Source organism: Lepidochelys kempii, chromosome 11 (assembly GCF_965140265.1).
Source record: "Lepidochelys kempii isolate rLepKem1 chromosome 11, rLepKem1.hap2, whole genome shotgun sequence".
Taxonomy (NCBI): domain Eukaryota; kingdom Metazoa; phylum Chordata; order Testudines; family Cheloniidae; genus Lepidochelys; species Lepidochelys kempii.
This window is the reverse complement of record NC_133266.1, coordinates 23,231,301-23,256,479: the sequence shown is the minus strand read 5'-3', so window position 1 is coordinate 23,256,479 and position 25,179 is coordinate 23,231,301. Positions and strand designations below refer to the sequence as shown.

The 25,179-nt window shown below is 41.4% G+C and overlaps 1 protein-coding gene across 5 annotated transcripts in view; it reads right to left on the bottom strand.

The window, feature by feature from the left end:
• Positions 1-3,248: 3,248 nt before the first annotated feature.
• The window catches only part of ARHGAP15 (Rho GTPase activating protein 15), a 456,797-nt gene continuing 434,866 nt past the window's right edge, over positions 3,249-25,179 (bottom strand). For all 5 annotated transcript variants that reach the window (XM_073305398.1, XM_073305401.1, XM_073305399.1 and 2 more), the window contains one exon: positions 3,249-4,536. In XM_073305398.1, the coding sequence (XP_073161499.1) occupies positions 4,353-4,536 (184 nt within the window). In that variant the 3' untranslated portion in view covers positions 3,249-4,352. The remainder of the gene's footprint in view (positions 4,537-25,179) is intronic.

The window sequence follows — 25,179 nt, the reverse complement described above, 5'->3', positions numbered from 1 at the left end:
GGAAGGGCACAGTGAGTCCAGTTACTCTGACTGAGGGCAGGGAGACTGTCTCTCCCATGCTTTCAGTGCTGCTCCTGCTCCTGCCTAGGCAAAAAGGAAGAGGAGGAACAAAGTGACGGGATACACTAACAGAGTGGTGAGGAGCTGGGCCTGTGGCGCCTACTGTGACAAGGGTCTGCACAAGATGCACCTGCTCTTGTGGTGAATTGGGGGTGCTCAGTGATTTGAGCATTGGCCTGTTAAACCCAGGGTTGTGAGTTCAATCCTTGAGGGGGCCATTTGGGGCAAAAATTGGGGATTGGTCCTGCTTTGAACAGGAGGTTGGACTAGATGACCTCCTGAGGTCCCTTCCAACACTGATATTCTGTGATTCTATGAAATGACTCAGGGTCTATGGGCCAAACTTAATCCTTTGTGTGCTTTGGAATGAACAGGATATCTCTTGTGAAGGAGTCTTTGGCTTTGATGGAGCATGGAATGCCCATGCAGACCAGCTGGAATATGTTGCCTGCTCTGCAGATAGTTTAATAGGAAATTTAACAACAAATGACAAAATGTATTTATAAAAGGGAAAAAAAAGACACTTCTGATCTCCATTCTTAGAAATTTATTTAGGTTCTCTGATCTTCCTGTCAGCCATGGAAGTCACAGTACAAAGGCTGCTGCATTTGGCTGCCTTGCTATCCCAGGATGCTCTGTACAGAAAAAATCCTGTTGACTTGGCCTTCCTGGAGAAATATTAAGGCCTTTGCTCTTTATCCTTCTTCACTTCTTTGATGCTTTTGACACTGCTGATTATAGTCCCCTGCTTGTTCTTTTGACTGCCTTTTTCTGTGGCTGTGCTCATTCTGGAAGAAAGAGTTTCATACTCTTGGGCCAGCTGCAGAGAAAGCTCTGCCAGACATGAGTTTGACTCTTGGTGCATAGTTGGGAAAGTTTGTGGTCTGAGAGAGAGTGGTTGTCTTCTGTAGATAGCATGCTACTCGGTCTAAAAGATCAGAATCGAGATCTTGAAGAACGTGACCTGGTAGCCAGTGTGGAGCACAGAGAACAGTGATGTGTTTCTAATGATGAGGTTCATTCAGGGGCCAGGCTGCTGCAATGTGACCTGACTGAAGCTTCTCAAGCATTGGAAAATCCTCCCCAGTTCGCCACTTCCTTGCACCTTGTGTCGTCACTTAGTCATAGTAAAGGTTAGTGAAAAGTGGGTCTCACATGCTACCAAATCAGAGGGGCTTTGTATCCACTTACACAGTGTTAAATGACAACCCAAGGAGCAAAACAGTGGAGAAATAGGCCCAGTGAGTTGTTGTAATCCAACCTGGAGGACATGAAGACCTGGATCATTGTGGCCAGATCATAAGATGACAGTATTTGCTCCAGCCTCGTGGCTAGCCACTGATGAAGGAGGCGTTTTGGAAGCTGTAGCCATATCTATCCAGGAGTCCTGTTAGGACCACAAAGTTGTGAATTTACTTGATTGAGAACAAACTCTCTCAGCAGAGGGTGAAGTCAAAGTTATCATCATGGTTTCCAAAGTTCTTCTCTTTCCGCTGTTATCTCTGTCTTGCTGGTTTCAGCAACAGCAGCTTTTCATCCTGAGGAGCTGCTCTCAAGTAGGCATGGGGATGTGGAGCTGAGTTTTTAAGTCTGGTTGGCATTTGAGTCAATAATTTCCCCCAGTGGATTCATGTGGCTGTTAAATGGGATGGGGGATAAAAATGGTATCTTGTGAAATGTCACATATGAGTGCACTGATTGCAAAGGCATCCTTGCTTCTCTCCACGATCCACAGCAAGGTCTAACAGGAAGAGATAGACTCTGCCCCATTCAGATACTAAAATGTTGGGACCCATATGAGTAGTTACACAGATAGCACTGAAGACATTACAGAGCGACCTTTTAAGTCAGGAATCACCAAACTGAGGCTTCTGCAGACTTCACATCCAAGCAGTTAAGGGGAACCTTTATGCTCCAGGGAAAACTTTTGTTTGTATTTTTAAGAATAACGTCTTCTGACTCTTACAGGTTCCAAGTAACATATGAACGTTTCACAGCGGACAATACTGGGAATTACTTCAGTGACTGTGAACTGGGGCTGTAGAATCATAGAATCATAGACTTTAAGGTCAGAAGGGACCATTATGATCATCTAGTCTGACCTCCTGCACAACGCAGGCCACAGAATCTCGCCCACCCAATCGTGAAACAAACCTCTAATCTATGTCTGAGTTATTGAAGGCCTCAAATCGTGGTTTAAAGACTTTGAGGTGCAGAGAATCCTCCAGCAAGTGACCAGTGCCCCACACTGCAGAGGAAGGCGAAACCCCCCCAGGGCCTCTTCCAATCTGCCCTGGAGGAAAATTCCTTCCCGACCCCAAATGTGGCAATCAGGTAAAGCCTGAGCATGTGGGCAAGACTCACCAGCCAGACACCCAGGAAAGAATTCTCTGTCGTAATTCAGATCCCACCCCCATCTAACATCCCATCACAGGCCATTGGGCATATCTACCACTAATCGTTGAAGATCAATTAATTGCCAAAATTAGGCTATCCCATCATATCATCCCTTCCATAAACTTATCAAGCTTAGTGTTGAAGCCAGATAGGTCTTTTGCCCCCACGGCTTCCCTTGGAAGGTTGTTCCAGAACTTGACTCCTCTGATGGTTAGAAACCTTCGTCTAATTTCAAGTCTAAACTTCCTGATGGCCAGTTTATATCCATTTGTTCTTGTGTCCACACTGGTACCGAGCTTAAATAATTCTTCTCCCTCCATGGTATTTCTCCCTCTGATATATTTATAGAGAGCAATCATATCTCCCCTCAGCCTTCTTTTGGTTAGGCTAAACAAGCTGTAATGTGAATGGTATTTATTAAGGAATACACTGAGTTTCTGACCATCATTCTTCCAGTCCTATAAACAGTACCTGGTATGTTGCTGTGCTTATTTAATGATGCAGCACCATCATTATACATTTATTCTCATAGATGATCACTCTAAGGAGCAACCTCTTCTGCTTAACAACTTGGTATTTTGTAAGATGCTGTTGAACAAAGCGACTGTAATTCATGACCTGTTAGGGGTGATACTTGAGACATATCTCTCATGAACAGCAGATCTATGCATTAATCCTGTGTTTTGGGGTCTTTAATTGCTTTAAATATTTGCTTCTAGATCTTTGTTTCACACATTTTATTTACATGGTTTATTTTTCATTTTATGAAAAATCGATAACCAGACAGACTCTTTACCACACTGGATTAGTTTTATTTATTCTCTTTGAACTTGATTAAAAAGCTGTCAAACATAAGTGTACATTTTATCAGCAGAATACTTTTACAAAACAGGGTAGAAGATGTTTATAGCTGGAAACATACATTTCAAAATAAAACAATATTTGATATATTTGAGACAGTTACCCTTTTGTTTATCCATGACAACTGAAACTAACCATCAAATGCATAAATTGATTCAAGTCTAGCCAAGTAATCCTAAGGGCATATGAAAAGGCTTTTTTTTAAAGTTCTTTCTAGATGAATTTAATGTAGTTCACCAATAAAGCATCCTCAGGAGCATAATAAAAATTCTACATAACATGACATAGCTAGGGAAAGAGGGAAGATGTACAATGTGATGAAGAATCAAAATGGATGTTACATTAAAAATGAGCAGTTATGCAATTTCTAAATTTCATGTACAGCATTTAAGGACAAAATGTCTAGGCTTTAATTTTGTGTCTAATTTTTCAGACAGAATGTTTATAATACTGCAATAAGTGCAGCTTGCTCTCTTTCTCTCTCTTTAAACATATTCATTGGAAACTGTTTTGAACTGTCACTTTTTGCTAGGGGAAAAATTACCATTCAACATGTCTCCATAACTCTCACTATACATCAAAGGGAAAAGGTATGTTACATTTACACCAAAATCGGTTATGAATGATGAAACATGTCTGTTTTAATTTAATTGCTTTTAATATATTTTTAAACCATTAATCTGCATTGCTGTTTATCTTGTTGTGCCATTGTATATGCTGGTAAGCAGCACTTCCTGTGTTTTTTGACCACATTCTATATACCCAGCTTGAAAATAATGGGATGAAAAATGAGCCCTGGAGTTTTCGCAGAATGAAACTCTCAAAGGGTTAATGTAGAATACATATAGCAAATGTTGACAATATTTTTTATTCCAATGTTTGAAAATTAAACACAAAATCATCATTAAGTTTTCACAAAATGAGGCATCTGTCACTTGAAAGAAAAAGAAATATTTCAGAAATATGTTTACAGAAATGTAAAAATATTAGACGTCAAGACAGATGTGAACATTTTCAATAACAGGCCCTGTCTGTCAGTCTTCCTCAGAGCTGAAGATCTTATTGTACTCACTTAACATAAGTTCAACTATCTGGTTTTGGTACAGCATGTGCACTGCCATGTTCCCTGACTCCTTTTCAGGTCTAAGGAGTGTTGGTCCAAATACAATTCCTAAGCTTTGTGTTGACATAAGATTCACGGATTCCTTGGCTGCTATCCTGTTGACAAAAGGAAAGAATTGGTTAAAGATGAGGGATGTCAAAGGAGGCGCTATTGCATTTGAAGCAGAGAAATGCATTTTATTGATTCTCCTATCAGTAATGTTTATTTGGTTAAATTATCAAAAAAAAAAAAAAGCGAGGAGGGAACAGGAGTCGATAACTTCTGGCAGCATGACAAATGATGAAAGCAAATGTATATGTAGACAGCAAGACCTTAATTGGGTTGAGATCTAGGGCCTGAATTTCAGTACTCAGGTAGGACCCAAACACAACTAGTTTATGTAGTCCCTTTATTTTTTGTTTGTGTTCACTCATGGCTGGATTTAGACACAGGGAATGAATATCAGGCCCTGAGGGTTGGGAGACAGTCAGATTTGTTGGGGGGCTCCTGGAAGGAACCTACTCGCTTCTGTTAGCACACGTTCCTGTACTGGTGCAGTGTTGGTGTGCATGGACAAATTAAATGAAAGATCACATGAACATTTGCCACTTCTGCCAGTCTCAGCCCAGTTACCTAAGGGGTGCAGGAATGAAAAGATACTTTGAGAAGAAGGGTAAAATGTATACCAGTATGTGTGACATGTCTATCCTGACATAAGGCTTCCTAAAAGAAAATAAGACCCTCCATCTTAATTAAAGGCTTTGGAAAATAATGCTCAGGATTACAGCATTAGACATATTGGTTTTCCGTATAATTTATAAAGCTGTTGGCTACAGTATTAATACTAAATGTTGACAATCATGCATTCTTACAGATAAGACCTTAAGGATCAAGAAGTCTGATTTAAGAACAACTCAGATTTAGTGGATAAAGTATAGGTCGCCATTTCTGAAAATTTGACCCACTGGGCCAGATCCTCACATGATGCAAATTAGCATAGTTCCACATCACTCAATGGATTTACACCACTTGGGGACTTGGCCTATAATCTTGAAACATACTGTCTAGTCAGAGAGTGGAATAGTCTTTTAAAGAACTACTTAAAAACTGTAACTTACACTAGGGGTTGGCCCCAAAGCCCAGTGAGGTTAATGGAAAGACTCCAATTGACTTCAGTGGGCTTTGGAACAGTCCTTATGAAAGCAAAACTCCAACATGTCTGATATACTTTCCTGGAGAACCCCAGTGAATAGAAATCTGTTTTCTTTAAAAATATGTAAAATGTAGTAGAGTGGAAAGAGTCTAATATATGCATTTTTAATAGAATAAATTATAGTCAGCCCCTACCCATGAATGCAGACTAAAGGTACCTTCAGAACTTAACTATGCACTGATCTGCTTTTCATTTATGAACACTTTACAACAGAGTAGTTTTAGGACTTTTTGTCATTCCGAAATGAGAAGTGGCTTAAGAAGCAGAGTGAATGTTTTGGGGGAAAGTACTTTCTAGTACTCTCTTTCCTTCTTCATCAGACGTATCTTTTAAAAACCTTAAACATTAAAAAATACAAATTCTTCTGTTTCTAAATACTTTTTGCAGAAGCTACAGTAAGCTACACTAATGGTGGCAAAAGCTGCATGAGACATCATCTATTCCATCCCTTAGAGAAAGATTTCTCTCCTGTTAGTGGGTGGGTCATGCAGTGAAGACTATCTTGTAGTGGAACCCTGCCAGACTTGTAGTTTACCACATTCCCTAAACGCAAACACTCATTTAGGTTTTTTTTGCATGTATAAATAGGAAGCATTACTGTAGTTCTGTCTCATATGTGTAGCTGTGGTGTCCATTACACAAAGCACTCTCCATATGGTACGAATCAGAACATCTTATTAGTTTCTTAAAATATAACATCTTTATTATAAATGAAAAAGAATACAGTATATTTTCCACTATTGCAATATTACCATAGCATTGTTCTTCTCAGGGAGGGGTTCAGAATGTCAGAAGTCAGGAAGAAAAACTACTTGTTAATAGCTTTGGTGCCAATTGAGTAAGTGCGAGCATCTGATCACTGTCATACATTTTATCCTAGTTATTTATTGCTACAAACATTTTTTCCTAATACCACTCAAGCAGTTGTCAGGTGATTAATAAGGTCCTGATCCTACAAAGATTTATTTGTTCATGTGCTTAACTTTAAGCACATGAATAGTCCTGGTGACTTCATCTGGACTGCTCATATGATAAAAATTACATGCATAAATGATCTCTGCAAGATCAGTGTATACAACATTATATTGGCAAAGCTATGAGGGTCCATTTCACCCAGGGAAAAGTCATGTGCAATATGTCCATTGTGCGTATTTTGAGGGGTGAGCACTCTAGCACTTGCCGTGGTTATCGAGTGAGATGATATGCCTATTATTAAAATATTAAATCATCCTCCAAATATGCAAAGCTAAACACTAATGTTCACATGAAGGAACAAGCCACAATACTGGCTTCTAACCTTGTAAATTTCTAAGCCAATTATTATTTCTTAAGTGCCAACGTTGTGTTTGTTGCTGTAAGACATGAAAATCCAGAGCCAGCTCCTTGGCCTCAAGGAGGCTACTTTGCACCATTCTGGCATGCTGCCATCCTTGTGGGAGCAAAGGGGTGAGGTAGGATCTGAGAAGAATCAAGAAAAGAGTTATAGGCTGGGATAGAGACGTGCAGCGTCTCTAAAGCACGGGCAAAATTTTACATGTGCTTTGACATGTTAGTGGTAGCCAGGGTAGAGATTTGAGCAGCGAGTAACACATTCCAAGTCATGGGCAAGGAAGATGATTTTGGCTGGATGGGGAGGCAGTGAGATAGGAAGTGGAGCAGTAAAGAGGGAGTGAATGAGAGGATAAATGAGGTGGGGGAGGGGGGTCAGGGAGTGACAGCAAATAAGTGGAGTGTGAGTCAACAGTGGTGGTGAGGTGACTGAAGTGTGTAAGTTGTGTGGAATGACAGAGGCTGAATGTGGTAGGCGGGCCAAGGAGCTGGGGTGGATGAATGGGAGGATGAGTTTCAGGGTGAGGGGGGTAAGTGATGAGGCATCACCACTTGATGTGACTATCACCAATGGTGTTTGGAGAGAAAAAGTTTGAAGTAGAGAGGAAACTGAGCAGTTATTTGAAGAGAGCGAGAGTTGGGCTGAGGTAGGAATAGGGTTGAAGAAAATATCTAGTTGGCTGGGAGGAATGAGAACGGTAGGGAGAAGACAAAGTCATGAAGAGAGAAGAAGAAGAAGACCACAAGCCCAGCCATTCAAAGTTATTTAAGCACCTAACTCCAATTGATATAGAATACTTTTGAGGACCTGGGCTTTATGGCCTAATCCAAAGCCCAGAGTAGCCACTGGAAAGACTTTCACTGATTTGCAATGGGCTTTAAATCAGACATGTAAGTTGTTGGGAGAGGTAACTCAGGGCTAGATCCACAAAAGGGATTTGGGCACCTAACCGCTACTTAGTGCCCAAATCTTCAAAACCCATGGTATTCCTGTAAGCACCTGAATTCCCTTGGTGCTTAAATTTTCGTTAATATAGTCCCCCGGGTGCCTACTGAGCATGTGTGCTTCCAGCTAAATTCTGATGGCTGGGTGCCTAGCTCACATCTAAGCCCTAGTGAGATCCTTAAACTAGGCATTGTCCTGACTTCTTCCCTATGGGCCCAATCCGGTAGGTGTGCTCAGAGGCCACCTACCAGATTGGGCCTTGCACCAACAAGTTGTGATGGAGAAGGAGCTGGAGCTCCCCTTATAACCTTTCATCCAGTGGTTAGACCGCTCACCCAGAAAATCCCAGCCTCTGACCAATGTGGAGCAGCAACTTGAAGATAGGTCTCTTTCAGGGGAAACGAGTATCCTAACCACTGGGCTATATGATACAATAGGAAGGGCTCTCTGAACCTCTCCTATTGAAGCTGTTCTGTATGATATAAAATACTTAACAATTCACTGGACATAGAGATGAACTTGGGTCTTTCACAGCCCAGAGCAGTGTCCTAACCACTGGGTTATAGAGTCATTCTTACTTTTTCTCTGGCCCAATGAATATTTAATTAGTCATACAAAGTGGAACAGCTTCAAAAGTGCCCTACCCCAAGGTACCTATAACCCAGAGGCTAGGACACTCACCTGTAATGTGGAAGACCTATGTTCAACACAGACAGGGGAGGTGGGGGAAATCTGATCCCAGGTCTCCCACATTCTCAGTGAGTGCTCTAACCACTGGGCTAAAGGATATAAAGGGAAAAACATCCCATCCCCCATTTTTTGTGAAAAAGAGCTTGGGCATCTGACTTCAGGAGAGAGTTCATAGCTGTGAATCCTGTGTGGTGACAGGCATCTCTCTCTGACCTGGACTTAGGTGCCAAAATCTCTTTGACAGGCGAGGCTTAGGTCACACCCCTCTCCTCGGCATTTGCTTTTGGCTACCTTAGATGGTTTCCTGCTCAGGGTGCTAGCTTGTATGAATCCCATTCTTAGCCACCTAACTCTCCCCATGAATTGGATAGGTGCCTGGGTCCTAACTTGGGATTGTGGATTCCACTTGGTGGTAGGATGCCTAAACATTAGGCCTTGCCATGCTGAGCCTCAGTCCCTTTTGTCAATCTAGTCCTAAATATTTAAATACCGCTCCCTCCCTTGCTCAGTCCTCACATGGCATCAGCCTGCAGTTGCAGGCCATTACTTAAGGGATAGCATGTTGCAACCTCTTAAGGTGTGTAGTAGCAGAAGTGTTGCCTCCAAATACCCAGGAAGGAATACTGTCTCTCTAAGGCAGAATGACTCCCTGTGCTCTTCCTGGGCCACATCCCCTGAACACAAAGGTCCATTTGAGCCCTACATAAATAACTAGTGGTGTCATAATGTTATGTTAACAGTGGACAGGGGCAGTGGACCACATGTCAGGAGACTTGAGTTTTATTTCAAACTCTCTCACAGACCTGCTGTGTGACCTTGGGCAAGTCACTTTACCTCTCTGAATTGCTCTTTCCCTGCCCACAGTTTGTCTGTCTTGCCTCTGTAGATTCTAAGTTCAGTCATTGTGGATAGTTCTCTGAGAATATCCACCCAGTGTGCAGTGTCAATAAAAGAAATCTAACAGAATGTTGGAAACCATTAGGAAAGGGCTAGATAATAAGAAAGAAAATGTTATAATGCCACTTTATAAAGCCATAGTACGCCCACACCTGGAATACTGTGTACAGTTCTGGTCACCCCAATTCATAAAAGTTATATTAGAATTGGAAAAGGTACAGAAAAGGGCAACAAAAATGACTAGGGGTATGGAACATCGTCCATCTGAGGAGAGATTAAAAAGACTGGGTCTGTTCATCTTAGAAAAGAGACAAAGAAGAGGGCTATGCTAGAAGTCTCTAAAATCATGAATGGTGTGGAAAAAGTGAATGGAGAAGTGTTATTTACCCCTTCTCATAACACAAGAACTGGGATAGCAAGTTTACAACAAACATAAGGAAGTCCTGCTTCATGCAACACACAGTCAACTTGTGGAACTTATTGCCAGGGGATGTTGTGAAGGCCAAAAATATTAATGGGTTCAAAAAGAATTAATTAAGTTCATGGAGGATAGGACCATCAATAGCTATGACCCAAGATGGCTAGGGACACAACCCCATGATCTGCGTGTCCCTAAACCTCTGACTTCCAGAAGCTGGACTGGATGACAGGGGATGGATCACTGGATAATTGTCCTGTTCTGTTCATTCCCACTGAAGCATCTGGCACTGGCAACTGTCAGAAGACAGGATACTGGACTAGCAGGCCCATTGGTCTGATCCAGTATTGCTGTTCTTATGTGCTTTGGGGCAGTGACTGTCTCTCACTATGTTTGTGTACAGAACATGGCATGGGCAGCACTCATTTTAGATGGACCTCTCCGCACTAATGTAACATTAATGATGAATAAAAGCTGAAGTAAAAGCTTTTTTTGTATAATAGTGGCTGTATTGCTGACTTGTGATTATCATCTTCAAAAATATGAACTACTTATCAACCTGGTCTGAGTCTGATATAAATTAGACCTAGAGAAAAAAATAACTCTTATTTGAAAGGCAATTTTAAATGCTATTTAATCCAGTACAATTTGAGGAAAATAATTATGACTTTGTGGTTTTATACCTTTTTCTTTCAAAAAAGAAATTATTTATCAATGAAATTATGGTTGCTGTATTATATCCACAGTGTAAATTACTCCTGTAGCTGTGAAGTGAAATTCAGTTTATTAAAAAAAAAGGTTAAAATGAGCAAGAATTCATTTTTGGCAAGAGCAGAAAACATGATATACAGCCGACAACATAAAAAGGGAAAGGAAATGCCAGAGCTACTTTTTGTCAAGCCCAAATGGAAGGAGCAATGATCCATCCATTTAAGATTATTTTAGAAACAATCTATAATCCAGTGCTACAGATGTTGGAACCTCGTCAAAAAAATTGTTGAGCCTTATGCTGTGCTAGGTTTTTTTTTTCCCTCCAAAAAGTCAGTTGAATTGCTAATTCAAAGAATGTTTTATATGCTTTAAGATCACAAGCCAAAAGAAACTCATATTGAAAATACAGATCTCATTATTAATAATGAAAAGAATTAGTCATGTATTAAAACAGTAAAGTATCTGATTGGAAAACTCTAATATCAAGGACAGCTATATAAGCAAAAATACTTTTTAAAATTTGTGCTTTGGCTGTTGCCATGGTAACTGGAAGCTGGAAGCGATGTAATTGACTGTAGGACAACTATACAGTTAAGGTCATTACCTTATAGTGAAAATGGCTCTCCAGTTCTATGTAAACTTACAGTTTTCAGACACTAACGGTAAAATCATTATTGATTTTGAAGTTTGGGAGTCATGGTGAGTGTGACAACCCCTTCAAACAAACCATCTGTAAAGACGGGTACTTTGTGTGAGTGACTAAGAAAGAGGTAAATCCTTCCCCCTGGTGACACTGATTCCTTTAGCACTTTAAAATAGAAAAGTGTTCTTACTGAAACATACACCAAAATCTATAAAGGTAAATCAGTTTAAATTTTCCCAAAGGAAATTATTTAGTATTGGTAATTCACTATATATTGTAGTGAGCTGGCTAATGTGTATTAGATGGAATCAGAACTGTTCAACTTTGTGTCATCAGCCCTATATGGCTACTGAAACTTCTACCTTGACTCAAATGTTGGGGGAGGAGGGTGTCCCTGCTTTTGGAGAAACTGATTTTGGCAATGTTATTTACTATTTATTTTAAATTAGATTAAAAAGTTAATTTTAAGAGTCTGATTCTGCCACTCTTGCAGCGACTGGGCAAAATATAATATGACTAAAGAGCAACATGAGGGAACATTAACAAAACCAATCAGAATGATTAGAACAAACAAATGGCTCAGCTTTTGAAACATAAATCCTCAGCTGGTAGAATGCCTGCTTTATTCCCTGAAGGCAATGGAGCTACACCAATTTACACCAGTACAGAGTGTTACTCTCGGGGGGGGGGGTTGTTGTAAAGAGCATCACAGCTTCTTCCAAAGCGTGGAGAAAAGTAATCAAGGAGTAATCAAAAGTAAACAAGGAGAAAAATAATCTCGCAACTAGGCAGAGTATAGCTCATTTACAGCATTATGCACATGCATAATTAACCTATGGAACTTGCTGACACAAGATATTGAGACCAAGACTTTGGCAGGATTCACGAAAAGATTAGAGATGTATATGGTTAATGAAAACTCTGTTGTTACATGAGATGGGATAAAAATGTATACATGATTACACTTCCTTATTCTTCTGGGGACAGCCACTAAAACCCTGGAGTTAGAAAGAAACTTCCTCTATGGATACATTATTCTTTGCTTGTCCATTGAAGTGGCTTGCATCTTTTCTGACGTCTGGTACTGGCTACTGTCAAATACAGGTCACTGGACTAGATGGACTATTGGTCTGAGCCAATATGTAAATTCCTATAACCTCATGTAGTGGGTAAAAATCTGCATATTCCATTGATTCACTTTACCAGTAAGTATCCCAAAATTAGCTAATATCTGTTTCCTATACGTAGTCAGGCACATGGAAATGGAGCGTCTTAACTTCAGAAGTAAACTGTTATGGCAGTAGTGGGCAAACTATGGCCCGTGGGCCGCATCCGGCCCACCAGCCATTTTAATCTGGTCCTCGAGCTCCTGCTGGGGAGTGCGATCTGGGGCTTGCCCCGCTCTGGCGCTCCAGCCAGGAGTAGGGTCGGGGTCCGCTCCATGCAGCTCCTGGAAGCAGCAGCATGGCCCCTTCCGGCGCTTACGTATAGGGGCAGCCAGGGGTCTCTCCTCTGCATGCTGCCCCCTCCCCAATGGGAACCATGGCCAATGAGAGCTCCAGGGGCAGCGCCTGTGGACAGGACAGCGCGCAGAGCTGCCTGGCTGCGCCTCTGTATAGGAGCCAAAGAAGGGCCATGCCACTGCTTCTGGGAGCCATTTGAGGTAATTGCCACCTGGAGCCTGCACCCCTGAGCCTCCCCACGTGCCCCAACCCCCTGCCCCAGCCCTGATCCCCCTCCCACCCTCTGAACCTCTTGATCCCAGCCCAGAGCACCCTCCTGCACCCCAAACCCTTCATCCTCAGCCCCACCCCAGAGCTCGCACCCCTAGCCAGAGCCCTAACCTCACTCCCCCCCCCGACACCCTACTTCCCCTTCCCTGCATGCTGAACTCCTCATTTCTGGCTCCACCCCAGAGCCTGCACCCCCAACCAGAGCCCTCACCCCCTTCCGAACCCCCAACCCCAATTTTGTGAGCATTCATGGCCTGCAATTTCTATTCCCAGATGCGGCCCTCGGGCCAAAGAGTTTGCCCACTCCTGTGTTATGGGAATGGTTCAATTGCTTGCTATACTGAGTGTACTGGCATTAGGGATATCATTAGTTAACAGATCTCTTTGCTTTACAGTTGCAGGCTTTTGGGTTGGCTTTACACAGTAGTTTCCTGATTGTTCATATTGCATTTCTTTTAATCAGTGTTGACATATTAAATTTTGATTTTTATGATGCAATGATCCTAGCTGAGCATTTTACACTTTCCTTCCCTGCTGCAAAAGCTGACTTGCAGAAGTTAAAAACACACACACACACACACAACAACAGGTATTGCATTATATACTTTGCCTTAGTGACAAGATATTTGGGGAGAAATCATCCAAGCTTGAAATAAAATCTTTATTGAAAGTAATTCTACATCCATGCCAGTGAGACGCATTGTAGGATCCGAACAGATGTCCCAGGGGAAAACTGTGCACCAGTCAGGGTTGATTACTTAGACCTCCTGTCAGTTCTTAACTCACTGACAATGGCTGAGGCATTCAGTACAACTTTGTTTTCTTTATTCGGAAATAAAGTTAATATGCTTACCTTAACTGTGCCAAATGTACTGGAAAATAACCTGATAATAAAAGTGCCGTCCTCTAAAGTGATAATGTCTGTATGTATAAGCACATTTTGACAGGGCTTTTGCAGCCTAGTAGTGAACTATTAGGAAGGAAGTACATATACCAAATGATACACAGATAGCCTAACAGGTTTCCTGTGACTACATTTGCTTTTTATTCAAAGCCTCTGGTACATACTTTTCTGATATACAGCATATTATAGTAAAGTTATTTTCTATTGCAAACTTACTTCCGCTCAGCGATGTTAGCCACTTTTCATGACTATTGTTGTGTTATTTGGTATTACAAGGATGACCAAGGTATGGAGTTTGATTTTGGGAGTCATTTTAAGACATTGGCAACAGTAATCATGCAGAGATAATCTGTATTCTCAGGGGACTATGTCCAGTTATAGGGTGACCCAACTCACCCCAGATGGTGAAATTCATTCTGTGCAGACAACTAGTATGAGGCCGATGCACCACTTAACCCATTTTAAGAGAATTTACCAATGTAATCAATATAATTGAGCTCTTGATACCAATACCATAAGTCCAATTTGTTTAAACTGTTAGCTCATTGCAGTACAATGGAGATAAATTTAAAATATAGTAATAAATTGGGAGTCTCAATATTTTATGACTACAAACAAACCCTAATTATTTATGTACTTTATGGATGATTTGCTCAGTTGCAGTGCAGTGCTATTCACTAGCTGATGAAGCTAAGTAAATGCAAACACTATCAAGGGAATCTCTAGATTGCTGTTTGTTAACTTCATATACCATGTTCTGGGGGATTTCTCTGTGCATATGTACATAGTATCTCAGATTTATACTTTATAGTGGAGTGCCAAAATATTATATTACAACGTATGCCCTTTTCAAAATGTACTAGGTGGCTTGAATGTATAATTCAAAGATTATAGGAAATACCTAAAATGATTAATATAGTTACAAAACTGCTTTTTTTTCACCAGCCTGAAATACTAATGTGCTTAAAATTCCTATTTGCTCCAAAATGTTGAAGTCAAAATAATAACTATGTAAGATCAGTAATGGAGAAACCAAGTCATAGCGTATGATATGCTATCTAACAGAGGTCAGAAATAGTTCAGACATACTTAAGGGTTTGCTTTAGCTGCAAATAGCCTTAGTGGCTCCCTGGCCTACAAAACTTCATAGATTCCTGCCCTCTGCAGCTGCAGATGCTAATCACAACTCTTTGGGGGAAATCCCTTCTCCTCAGAGGCTCTGGGACACAAGATATGGAATTTGGTGCTGCCTTCTTCTCCAGAATAGCCTTCAGCTCTGCTCATTCAACTACCATATATGGTAACTGGGCAGCTGATAATGACACTAAGGGGAATGGGTATTCCCCAAAACAATGGCTAAATTATATCTGAGAATAGATTCTTACTTGGCTCAAAGATCAAGCTGGAGGCAAGCTGGAGAAAGACATTCATTCTGGCTATTTGGCTTTACCCTGAGTTTAAGAGGAAGGTATTTCGAAATTTCACTCTCCCCCCTCACCGCGTACCAGAACCAGGGCTCCAGCTGAGCCCAAACGTTTATACCACAATTAAACAGCCCCTTAGCCTGAGTCCTATGAGCCTGAGTCAGCCAGCATAGGCCAGCCATGGGTGTTTCATTGTAGTGTAAACGTACCCAGAGAGACTAAGGGTGGAATCCACAAAGCTACTTAGGAGACTAAACTCAGATTTAGACACCTAATTCCCTATTGTGATCCACAAAACTCCTGCCAAACCCTCTAGGCACCTAAACTCATTCGGTGCTTACGTTTTTCAAAGGAAGAATTCCCTAGGCAGCTAAGTTTGAAATGACCCACTCAAGAGGATTTGGCTTGGAAGTCATACTAAGTTAGGGCCTCTTGCAATTTTTAGCCTGTGATAAACGTCCACATCTTCTATTATATTTGGCTTGTACAGTATTTAATTCATTATTTGTGACTGAGCACAGAGCGGTTCTGATTAATATTTGAAGGGGATACAACTAACACATTTGGGCTAATCACCTTAGCACAAAGGAACATTCTACCATTAGCGTAAAGCTAGTCTGTGCAGGAGGCAGAGCTTTCTGAGGAGGTGGTCCAAGACTGTGGAACAAACTCCCCCTGCAAATTAAGGACCCTCACAAACCTCACCACCTACTGCTCCAAGTGCAAGGTGCATATCTTTGACCTGCCTTCTCTAACATAAACAACTAGCAGAGTGTACCTTTAGAAACCCCAAACCAAAACCCTAGTAAATAAAACACTGCACATAGGGGAGAGGATGAGAGAGAGAACAAACCATGTGTACAGATGTTAGACACATTGTGTAATACATTCCTTGAAGAAACTTGGGGCTAGATCCACAAAAAGAATTAAGGCATTGCAATACCTAACTTTTAGGCACCCTCCCATCTCGTGGAATCCACAACCCTGAGTTTAGAGCCTAGGCTCCCAGTACAATCATGAGGAGCATTAAGTGTCTAAGAATGGGATTCACAGAAGCCAGGAAACTGAGCAAGGAACTGCCTAGGCTAGCTAGTAGGAAATGCTGAAGTCGAGAGGTGGACCTAAGTCCTGCCCCCAAAGGGAACTAAGCACCTAACACAGGCATATTGGAGGTACTTCTCTCTGCTTGGGATCCTAAGTGTTGAGCCTGGCTTTATGTGTTTACAGTTGGTGGTGGAGACCTAGGTTTGGATCCGTATTCTGCCTGACTTGAATACAGGTCTCCCATGTGAATGCTCTACTCAGCAAACTGTTGGATATTTTGGGGTGAGTCTCTAAAATATGTATTGGACCAGAGTGAGAATTACTCCATAGTCTAGTGTTTAGACCGAGGTTCTGGTCCCTGCTCCAAATCAGGCAGAACAGAGATTTAAACCTAGGTCTCCTACATCCCAGCTGACCACACTAACCACTGGGATATTGGTTACAGTGAGAACAACCTTTTATGCACACTAGGTATATATTCTGAGGATGCCTACTGGATCAGGCCCCCACAAGTGAGGGAACCCCAGTTTGAGAATCCTGCTGGAGCTTTAGGCGCTGAGATGAACAGCACCATCAGGACTTGGGCAGCTTTGTTCATGCCCGCTGCCAGAAATTTAGGCACCTCCAGGTTTAGGTGGCAGTTGATCAGGGTTTTGAGGATCTCAGTGGCACCTAAATGACGGTGTGAGGGACCTAATGTGGCAGTTAGGTGTCTAAGTCCCTTTGTGGGTGTAGTTCTTGGATAGTACAGTGATGAAGGTGGTATAAGAACCTATACAGAAGAGAAGAGAATCAGACTCAAATATATGTATAGCTCTACTCACAACATCCTTGACTGGCTTTGTAACTTTTGCTTCTGGAAGCTATTGTTTTGTTTATAGATTCATAGATACTAAGGTCAGAAGGGACCATATGATCATCTAGTTTGACCTCCTGCACAACGCAGGCCACAGAATTTCACCCACCCACTCCTGCGAAAAACCTCTCACCTATGTCTGAGCTATTGAAGTCCTCAAATCGTGGTTTAAAGACTTCAAGGAGCAGAGAATCCTCCAGCAAGTGACCCGTGCCCCATGCTACAGAGGAAGGTGAAAAACCTCCAGGGCCTCTTCCAATCTGCCCTGGAGGAAAATTCCTTCCCGACCCCAAATATGGTGATCAGCTAAACCCTGAGCATATGGGCAAGATTCACCAGCCAGATACTACAGAAAATTCTTTCCTGGGTAACTCAGATCCCACCCCATCTAATATCCCATCACAGGCCATTGGGCCTATTAACCATGAATATTTAATTACCAAAACCATTTTTATTATTGACTCGTACACCAGACCAGCCTAGTAAATAGCTGAACCTGTCCTGGTGCCAGGATCTATAAGCTTTGGGGGTCTGCATGTCCCAGAAGGCAGCAGATACTTTTATATGAATATAGCTTTAAGTTTCTAAATTAGTTTAATTTTTGTCATTCAAGAATGGCTTAAGCCATGTTTCCTTGAAACATGAAAAAATAAAAAACAGTTCGGTAACAATCTCACTTGAATCAAGAACTGCAAAAATAGAACCTTTATCATCAGCACAGCACATCCAAAAATGTCTTTGTAAAATAAATCAAATTATATGAGTTAATTGATTCCAGGCAACATCAGCAACTGCAGGTGGAAACTGAATAACAGGATGCTTATTAATGAAGGACTATTAATCAAAATTGACAATCGCAATTCCTGTTTCTTTTATTTGAATTCTACCTGCAATGGCCATAGACACATTTGTCAAATTTTTAAATACAGATTCGTAAGAAATGGAAATATTTAACACTTGGGATTTTAGCTGGAGATATAGGGCTATTTGTTTAAACAGTGAAAGGATATCCTAAATCCAATGTGACAAGCAATGCCAAAGATGCCAGTGGTAATTAATTAGCACTTAATTTAGACCACAGAACAACAGGATATGGAATTGGTGCTCAGTGCCATTTCCCCTTAGGCTCCATCTCATGAGGGTCAGGAGTATGGCTGTTGTGTTGAAGGTCAGTAAATAAATTGGGGGAACACATTGACACTGGACTTTTCATGATAGATATCCTTCACCCTTGTAACTGCTTCTGGCTATCATTGACGAGAAAAGGACTGTGGCTGTTTTGTGAAGAATGCTGTGTACTAGCATGATTCAAGCAAGGTAGAGTTTGAACTCACATGTCACACACTAGTCACACTAGATGCTTCCTACAGAAACAGAACTATTGCAGCATGTGTCTGTCCTAGAAATACGCTTTTAAACACAGCTGGGAAAGCTTGAGAAAGCTTGACAAGCAAGCAAATTTGCTTAAAAAAGGTCTCAAATTTGCTAGATTTGTGAGCTTAGCTTTTACCTTAAGCTTAATTACAATCAATGGAAGATTTTTAAAGTGAGGGGAGAAATTAAGTCAGCAAGAAAAAATGCACACATTTCTTCATTATACTGTGGACTTTGTCTCTAATAATAATATACAGCACTTATATAGAACAGTCCATCCATAGATCTCAAAGGTGGGCTAGCATTATTATCTTCATTTTACCAATGGGGAAACTGAGTGTCTGAGATACAAAGTGACATTTCCATAATCACACAATGATTCCATGCAGAAACTAAATACCAGATCTCCTGACTCCTAGTCCATTTTCCTAGTCATCACATATGGCCACCTTTGGACAACACATTCCAAACAGAACATGAAAAGCATGCACGAGGTCCTGCAAATGAACTAGTAAGGTTGTACACAATTGCACATAACTGGAATGGTTTATTTTAAATATGCTGGTGAGAAAAATAAAAAGCGGATATAACCCCTGGCATTGTGTACAATAATAGAATCCTCATCCTTCTGAGCAGGCTTAGAGCTTCAGCCAGACAGGGCTATCACAAACCCTCTCAGCTGCTGTAGTCTTCTCCCAACAACTGCAAACTCTGGGGCAGGAGATGGATTTGGCATCCATAGAGAGGGGGATATGATACCGTCTGATACAAATACTCATACAGCCAATTTTTTCCCTTTTGCAGTTCAGCTGAAATGGCAATGGGCATGAGCATTGCTGTTCAGATACCAGTATTTTTCTCAAGTTGCCAGCAACAAATGATCCCCTGCTACACTTCAGAAAGTCATATTTTCTCCCAGGATACCAGATGTGGAAACACTAGAAATGGTAGTGTGCCCCCTTCACACAGATTTAATTGCTACTGTAGATCCTGTGCTCATTGCACGATCACAGCTTTATATAGTAGTTTCCCCAGCAGGGCTGTGTCGTCTCATCAAAGAAATTCCTGGCCAGGTAACAGCCCTCAGAAAATATCCCAAAGAACCATTGGGTTAGTATTTACCTTTGCTTTTCACATCACCGTACGCCTTGCGGTGCCCTGTACATATCACCTCTCTAGCCCATGGGTGAAAGTGCTATTGAAGTCAATTACAACTTCTTCAGAAGTGGTATTTTTACCCACAAAAGCTTATGCCCAAATAAATTGGTTAGTCTTTAAGGTGCCACCGGACTCCTCGTTGTTTTTGTGGATACAGACTAACACGGCTACCCCTCTGATAATTGAAGACAATTACAAAACTTCCATTGCTATCCATTCCATAGCCTGTTGCAGTGTGCAGTCACCGTCCTTTTGTGTTGAAGCTGCAATAATCTATTGGGAGCAAAGATGTGGACCCAGAATATGTTTCCAAAATGTCCAGTTTCTGACTTAATGTAGTCATTTGGCTGAAATTTTCAAATTGGGAAGCTCAACTTTAGGCAACCTGTTTGAAAATGTATCTGTTCCAATGAACCTTGAAAGCTCTGAGGACAAACTTAGCTTTATCCTGCCAATAAATCATAATTTTTATCCAGTATCATGAACAAAAGTTTCTGTTTTATATGGCATGGGATGTTCTTTGGAGTTGCGATCAAGAAATGTTGGCAGCGAATGGCTTCATAAGGGTCATAGCACAACTGCATTTCCTGTTCTGTGAACTGCTCGATATATATGTTCTCTATATGGTATGCCATTTTAAGTGATTCCAACATCTGAAAAACCTAAGTGTATTGTCCTACAGGCTCCCTCTCTTGTTGTTAGGATTAAGGTCTATACACATTGGTCTGCCTAAGAGCAATGATTGAGTATGGTATGTGAACCCTCTATAAGATACTAGTGTAACATACATCCACGAATTTGTATCACATTTGAAAGATGCTTTAACAGGCCTCCCAGCATCACAGTTGCTTCAGCACTGATATCAAATATGAATGGAATGAGGGTCTTTCTTAAATGCACTAGTGAATATATGCCACTGAGAGTTTTTGATTTATTTAAATTTATTTACATTTCACATCCTCATGAACAATGTATTTATAATGTCAGCATTGTCTTTTCCACTCACACTTTGTCTTGTCCATTCACCTTAGCTTGATATTTATTCTTTATGTACATATGTAGCCCACTGCACTAAATGCAGGAAATGTCTGGAATGGGTAACTGTGGAATGCACCATTTGCATGAACTGCAAGTTTGTAGGTTTCCATGTCTTCCCAGTTTTAAATAGGGGTTGGGTAGCTCATTGGCCCTCTTGTGTGTTCAACTATCCATCTGTCTGCAGGAGCGTTACAGTGGGTCATGTGGTCGTGGCTGAACCCATCCTAATTGCCTAGATGCTCTACAAATGTCCACTGTTCATTTTCTGTCATGCTAAACTCACAATTTCTGGCTTTCTGCCTCAGCCCCCTTAAATACTAGTTTAGGCCACAAGTTTGTAATTGTGCAAATGTCTAGAACTGAAGGTGATCAAGAAATAAGGCTTATTTTTGCTTTACATTTGTTTCTAATTGTGATAATCCAAAGCTACAGTGCCTGGCTGATCTGCCAGTGGACTGCAGCTCCCCGGTGAGTTTTACTGGCATAGGGAAAGCTCCAGACAGTGTACAGCCAACTTTGCCAACTCTATGCCAGAGGCTACAGGAGCTCCTGGATAAGGGGGACATAACGGGCCTGCTGAAGCAAGAAGAGGGTGTGACCAGGGCATTGCACATGCTGGCCAGAATGGCCAAAGGGACTGTTGCAGCCAGGGTGCAAAATTAGGAGACAGAACTGTCCAAAGTGTGATGGGGGCTGAACTACTCCCCAGCAAGCCCCTGGATTAGGAGATGTGCAAAAGTGAGGTGCTTCCATGTTAATTCCTACACGGCACTGAGTTGAGGCACAGGGATGAATTAGCCTCCAGTGTGGACAGGATCAAATGGCTGCCTAGAAGGCTGCAGGTTTCTGTGTAACCTCTCCTTCAGATACACTTGAAAAAACTCCTTAGATCACTGCCAGCTTTGAAGTAAATTTCCTTAGATTAGCAGGGGAGGGGGCTTGAAGTGCACCATATCTGAGTTGCTGTGTCTTTTGTATTAACTCTTTAAATGAGTACTCAGATGCAGCTTGTAAGCACTCTGCCAATGGAATGTCTGCAGTGGAAAGGGGACTCTCCAGATATCCAGGATACTACTCCAAATAAATGTGTGAGTCTCTAAGGTGCCACAAGGACTCCTCATTCTTTTTGCGGATACAGACTAACATGGCTACCACTCTGAAACCTACTCCAGGTGTGTTTTGCCCACTGTGTAGTTAGGCAGTACCAAAGTGGTTAATGGTTCATTCTCATAGTCTCTAAGGCCCAGATTTGTTAAGGTATTTAAGTGTTTCTACATTCAGTGGTGCAGTGCTTAACTGATTTAAGAGCCTAAATCTCATTTTCAAAAGGAATTTAGGCACGTAGGAGCAAAAAATCCCATCGACAGCTCATGGGATTTTGGCTCCTAAGTGCCTAAATTCCTTTAAAAATGAGATTTAGGCTCTTAGGCATTGCAATGCCAAGGGCAGCAACACCTAAATATCTTCAAAAATCTGGTCCTAAATTCCTTGTAAATGGTGAGCTTTCTGTGCACTCACCCTGTTGGTCCTTGCACTGAGCTCAGACCTGGAGGAAAGATGAATTCAGCCAAAAGACAACTCTAGAACCTTATAGTCACCATATTTGTCTTTCAGGACCCTCTGGTTGGACTTGCAGATCTCTACTTACCTGCTCTCTGGAATTTTTCTGAACTATGGATAGGAATTTTATTAATGAGGAGGATTAAGTTTGGCTGTGACTGCTGGACGCCAGATAAATACAAACTGCATGTGTTTTGTACAGGACGCCCCTGCACTATTTCCAGCTGCTCGATATAACTGTAAATTTTTTAGGGACAGTAGATATTAATTCAAGTGTAACCTGAGTCCAGCGTACAGAAAAGAATGATCCATTCAGTCATGAGGAGCGTGTACGGATCATAGTTATGTGACAGTGCAACATTACCCAGAATATATCTAAAATGTAAAACTAGCTAGCATATAGTATTATGTATGGTAAATATAATGTGGAGCATAAGCCTGTCTGGAGACAGGGGCTCAGATTCTGCATTCTGCTTTAGCCCCTTTATGGCTCTCCAGAGGTGTCCAGGGACAGATAGCTGATGAAACCAGCAGCTCAGGAATATCCAGCATAAAGGGGTTTGCAGATGGCATAGAGGTTCCAGAATATGCCACCCGTCTTACAGCCCTCAGTGTAGCAACATGCCATGGTAGGGAAGGGGCAAGGCGAGAGCATCTAAGTTCTGAGTCTAAAAATCAGGCTGAATAAGCATGCTAACGGTGAGACGATTATCTGAAACAGCAGGACCCTTCCCACATCTGCCTGCAGCATCTATACAAGGCAGAGCTTCTCTCGCTCATTCCCTCCCAAACTTTTGGTTTTCTCTATTCCCCTGGAGCCTCCTTTTCCCTTTACTCTGACAGAGGCTGTTTCTAGCAGTAGCAGAGTGGGGCAGACATCCCGATGAGTACTTCACTCCACGCTGCTCTCCTTCTCCACAGCTGTCCTGTAGGGATGGGTTCAGAGCTGGGAATGGAGCAACTGACAGGAGAAGTGCCAGGGAGGAGACAGGTAGCGTCTCACAAAACAGCAGCAGTGCCTTCTAGTTGCTGGGTGTGAGAACTGTAAAGGAAAAATCCCAGCTTCTGAGACAGAGGCAACTTGTTGGGACTTGTGACACAGGAGAGGATACATCTATCATACACTCAGCTGTGGGTTAGCCATTCCACAGGTTTATGACTTTACATTGCATCATAATGGGTAATGTATGAAAAGATACATATTTTCCATTTAGTAACATCTTGCTGGGTTTTCATCTAACTCTTATAATTTTAATTATAAAATGAACATAACCTGTATCAAATTATAAATATGTTAACATATTGAACGAGGAGAAGAAAAATAAGCACCAGATTTTATGCTATACAGGCACATGAAGGTATGGTAAAAAATCTGGTTTCCTTGACCACATTGTCATAATATGCATATATAACTGCTTATTGAATCCAGGCTGTGTAGACAACAGCAAGAACACTGGCTCCATACCATCACAATGCATGCCCACAACAAAGAGGAGGAAAGAACAGGCTCTTTCATTGTGTGTTTCTAAGTATTACCAACATAAGGGCTAAAAACATTACCTCTGTCTGAAGTATATCTATGTATCCATGCATAAGTTATTAACTGTGCTCCCTGAGCACAGTTGCTGAAAATATTAATATATTCAAATTATATTCTAGCTACTGCAAAAACAGTAGATCAGACAAATGTATTAAAATCTCTTCAGAGAAAAGAAGTGTTATTTATATAGTTTCTCCCCTTTTTACTTAAAGTCTTGAACATAAACCTTCATCATATATAACATACTAGAAAGCAAGAGGATCCTTAGCTATCTGAATGTGGATTTAAGTTCAAATGTAACCATAGCACACTATTATACTTCTCATAAACACATTTTCACTGATATTATGTGACTTGCAGTGTTTATAGAGCAAGAAAGAAGTAAAAATACAATGCTGACTGTAATGCAAGGATGCCTTCTTTCAAACCCTGCAGGTCAAAACACCCTGGACCTCATCCTGAGGTTTGGCCAAACTGCACACAGCAGGAATTGGGAGTTGCAAAGATGCCTTAAAGCCATGTTTGCCTGTCCCTGATCCTAGGCCACCATGTGTAGGGCTGGTTCCCTGGCTTAATTTAGAGAAAGATAAGGGCTGGTTGAGTTTCTCAGTTACTAACTGCTCTAAGGGGCCAGAACAGTCATGCCAAAGTCTCCTTTGCTACAGCTATGCTCCTTTTTCTCTGTTATGCCAGCAGCGGTGACCAGGAGAGTGGAGTAAAAGCTTTTTTGTTACTGGAGGATTCCCCCTTTGCATTGGTGTGATCCTTCTGGGGACAGACTCTCCAATTGTGGGATTATTGTGCTGCAATAATGCAGCAGAAAGTGGCTGCACCCACATGCAAGAATCTGGCCAGTTGACATTAATTCTAAATGTTTACCCAGTGTGCATGGTGAAATTTCACCAAGCTGACATCCAGGTCCTCATCCAGATCCTTTAGACAGCACTAAACTTTGGTTAACAAATATGAGAAGATATTTCAAGTTAAAAGGCCTTTGCTGTGGTCAATAGCCAGTCATCCATAAAATATTTCCCTTTCTGCCGCAGTTCAGGATTTCTGAATGCCTTGCAAAGAGATACTAAGCATGTGACAAGCAGATTTGCATCTCTGCCAGTGGGTGTACTAAGATCTTTTATCAGTGACAACAAACAAAGTAGGTGGTCGTCTACCTCTTTTCTCACTTAAAAAAAAAAGATGACATTTTTCACTGTCTGAAATGATTTTGGAAGCAGAGATACTGGGTTAACTCACTATGAATTATTAGTGGAAAAGTGGGTCTGA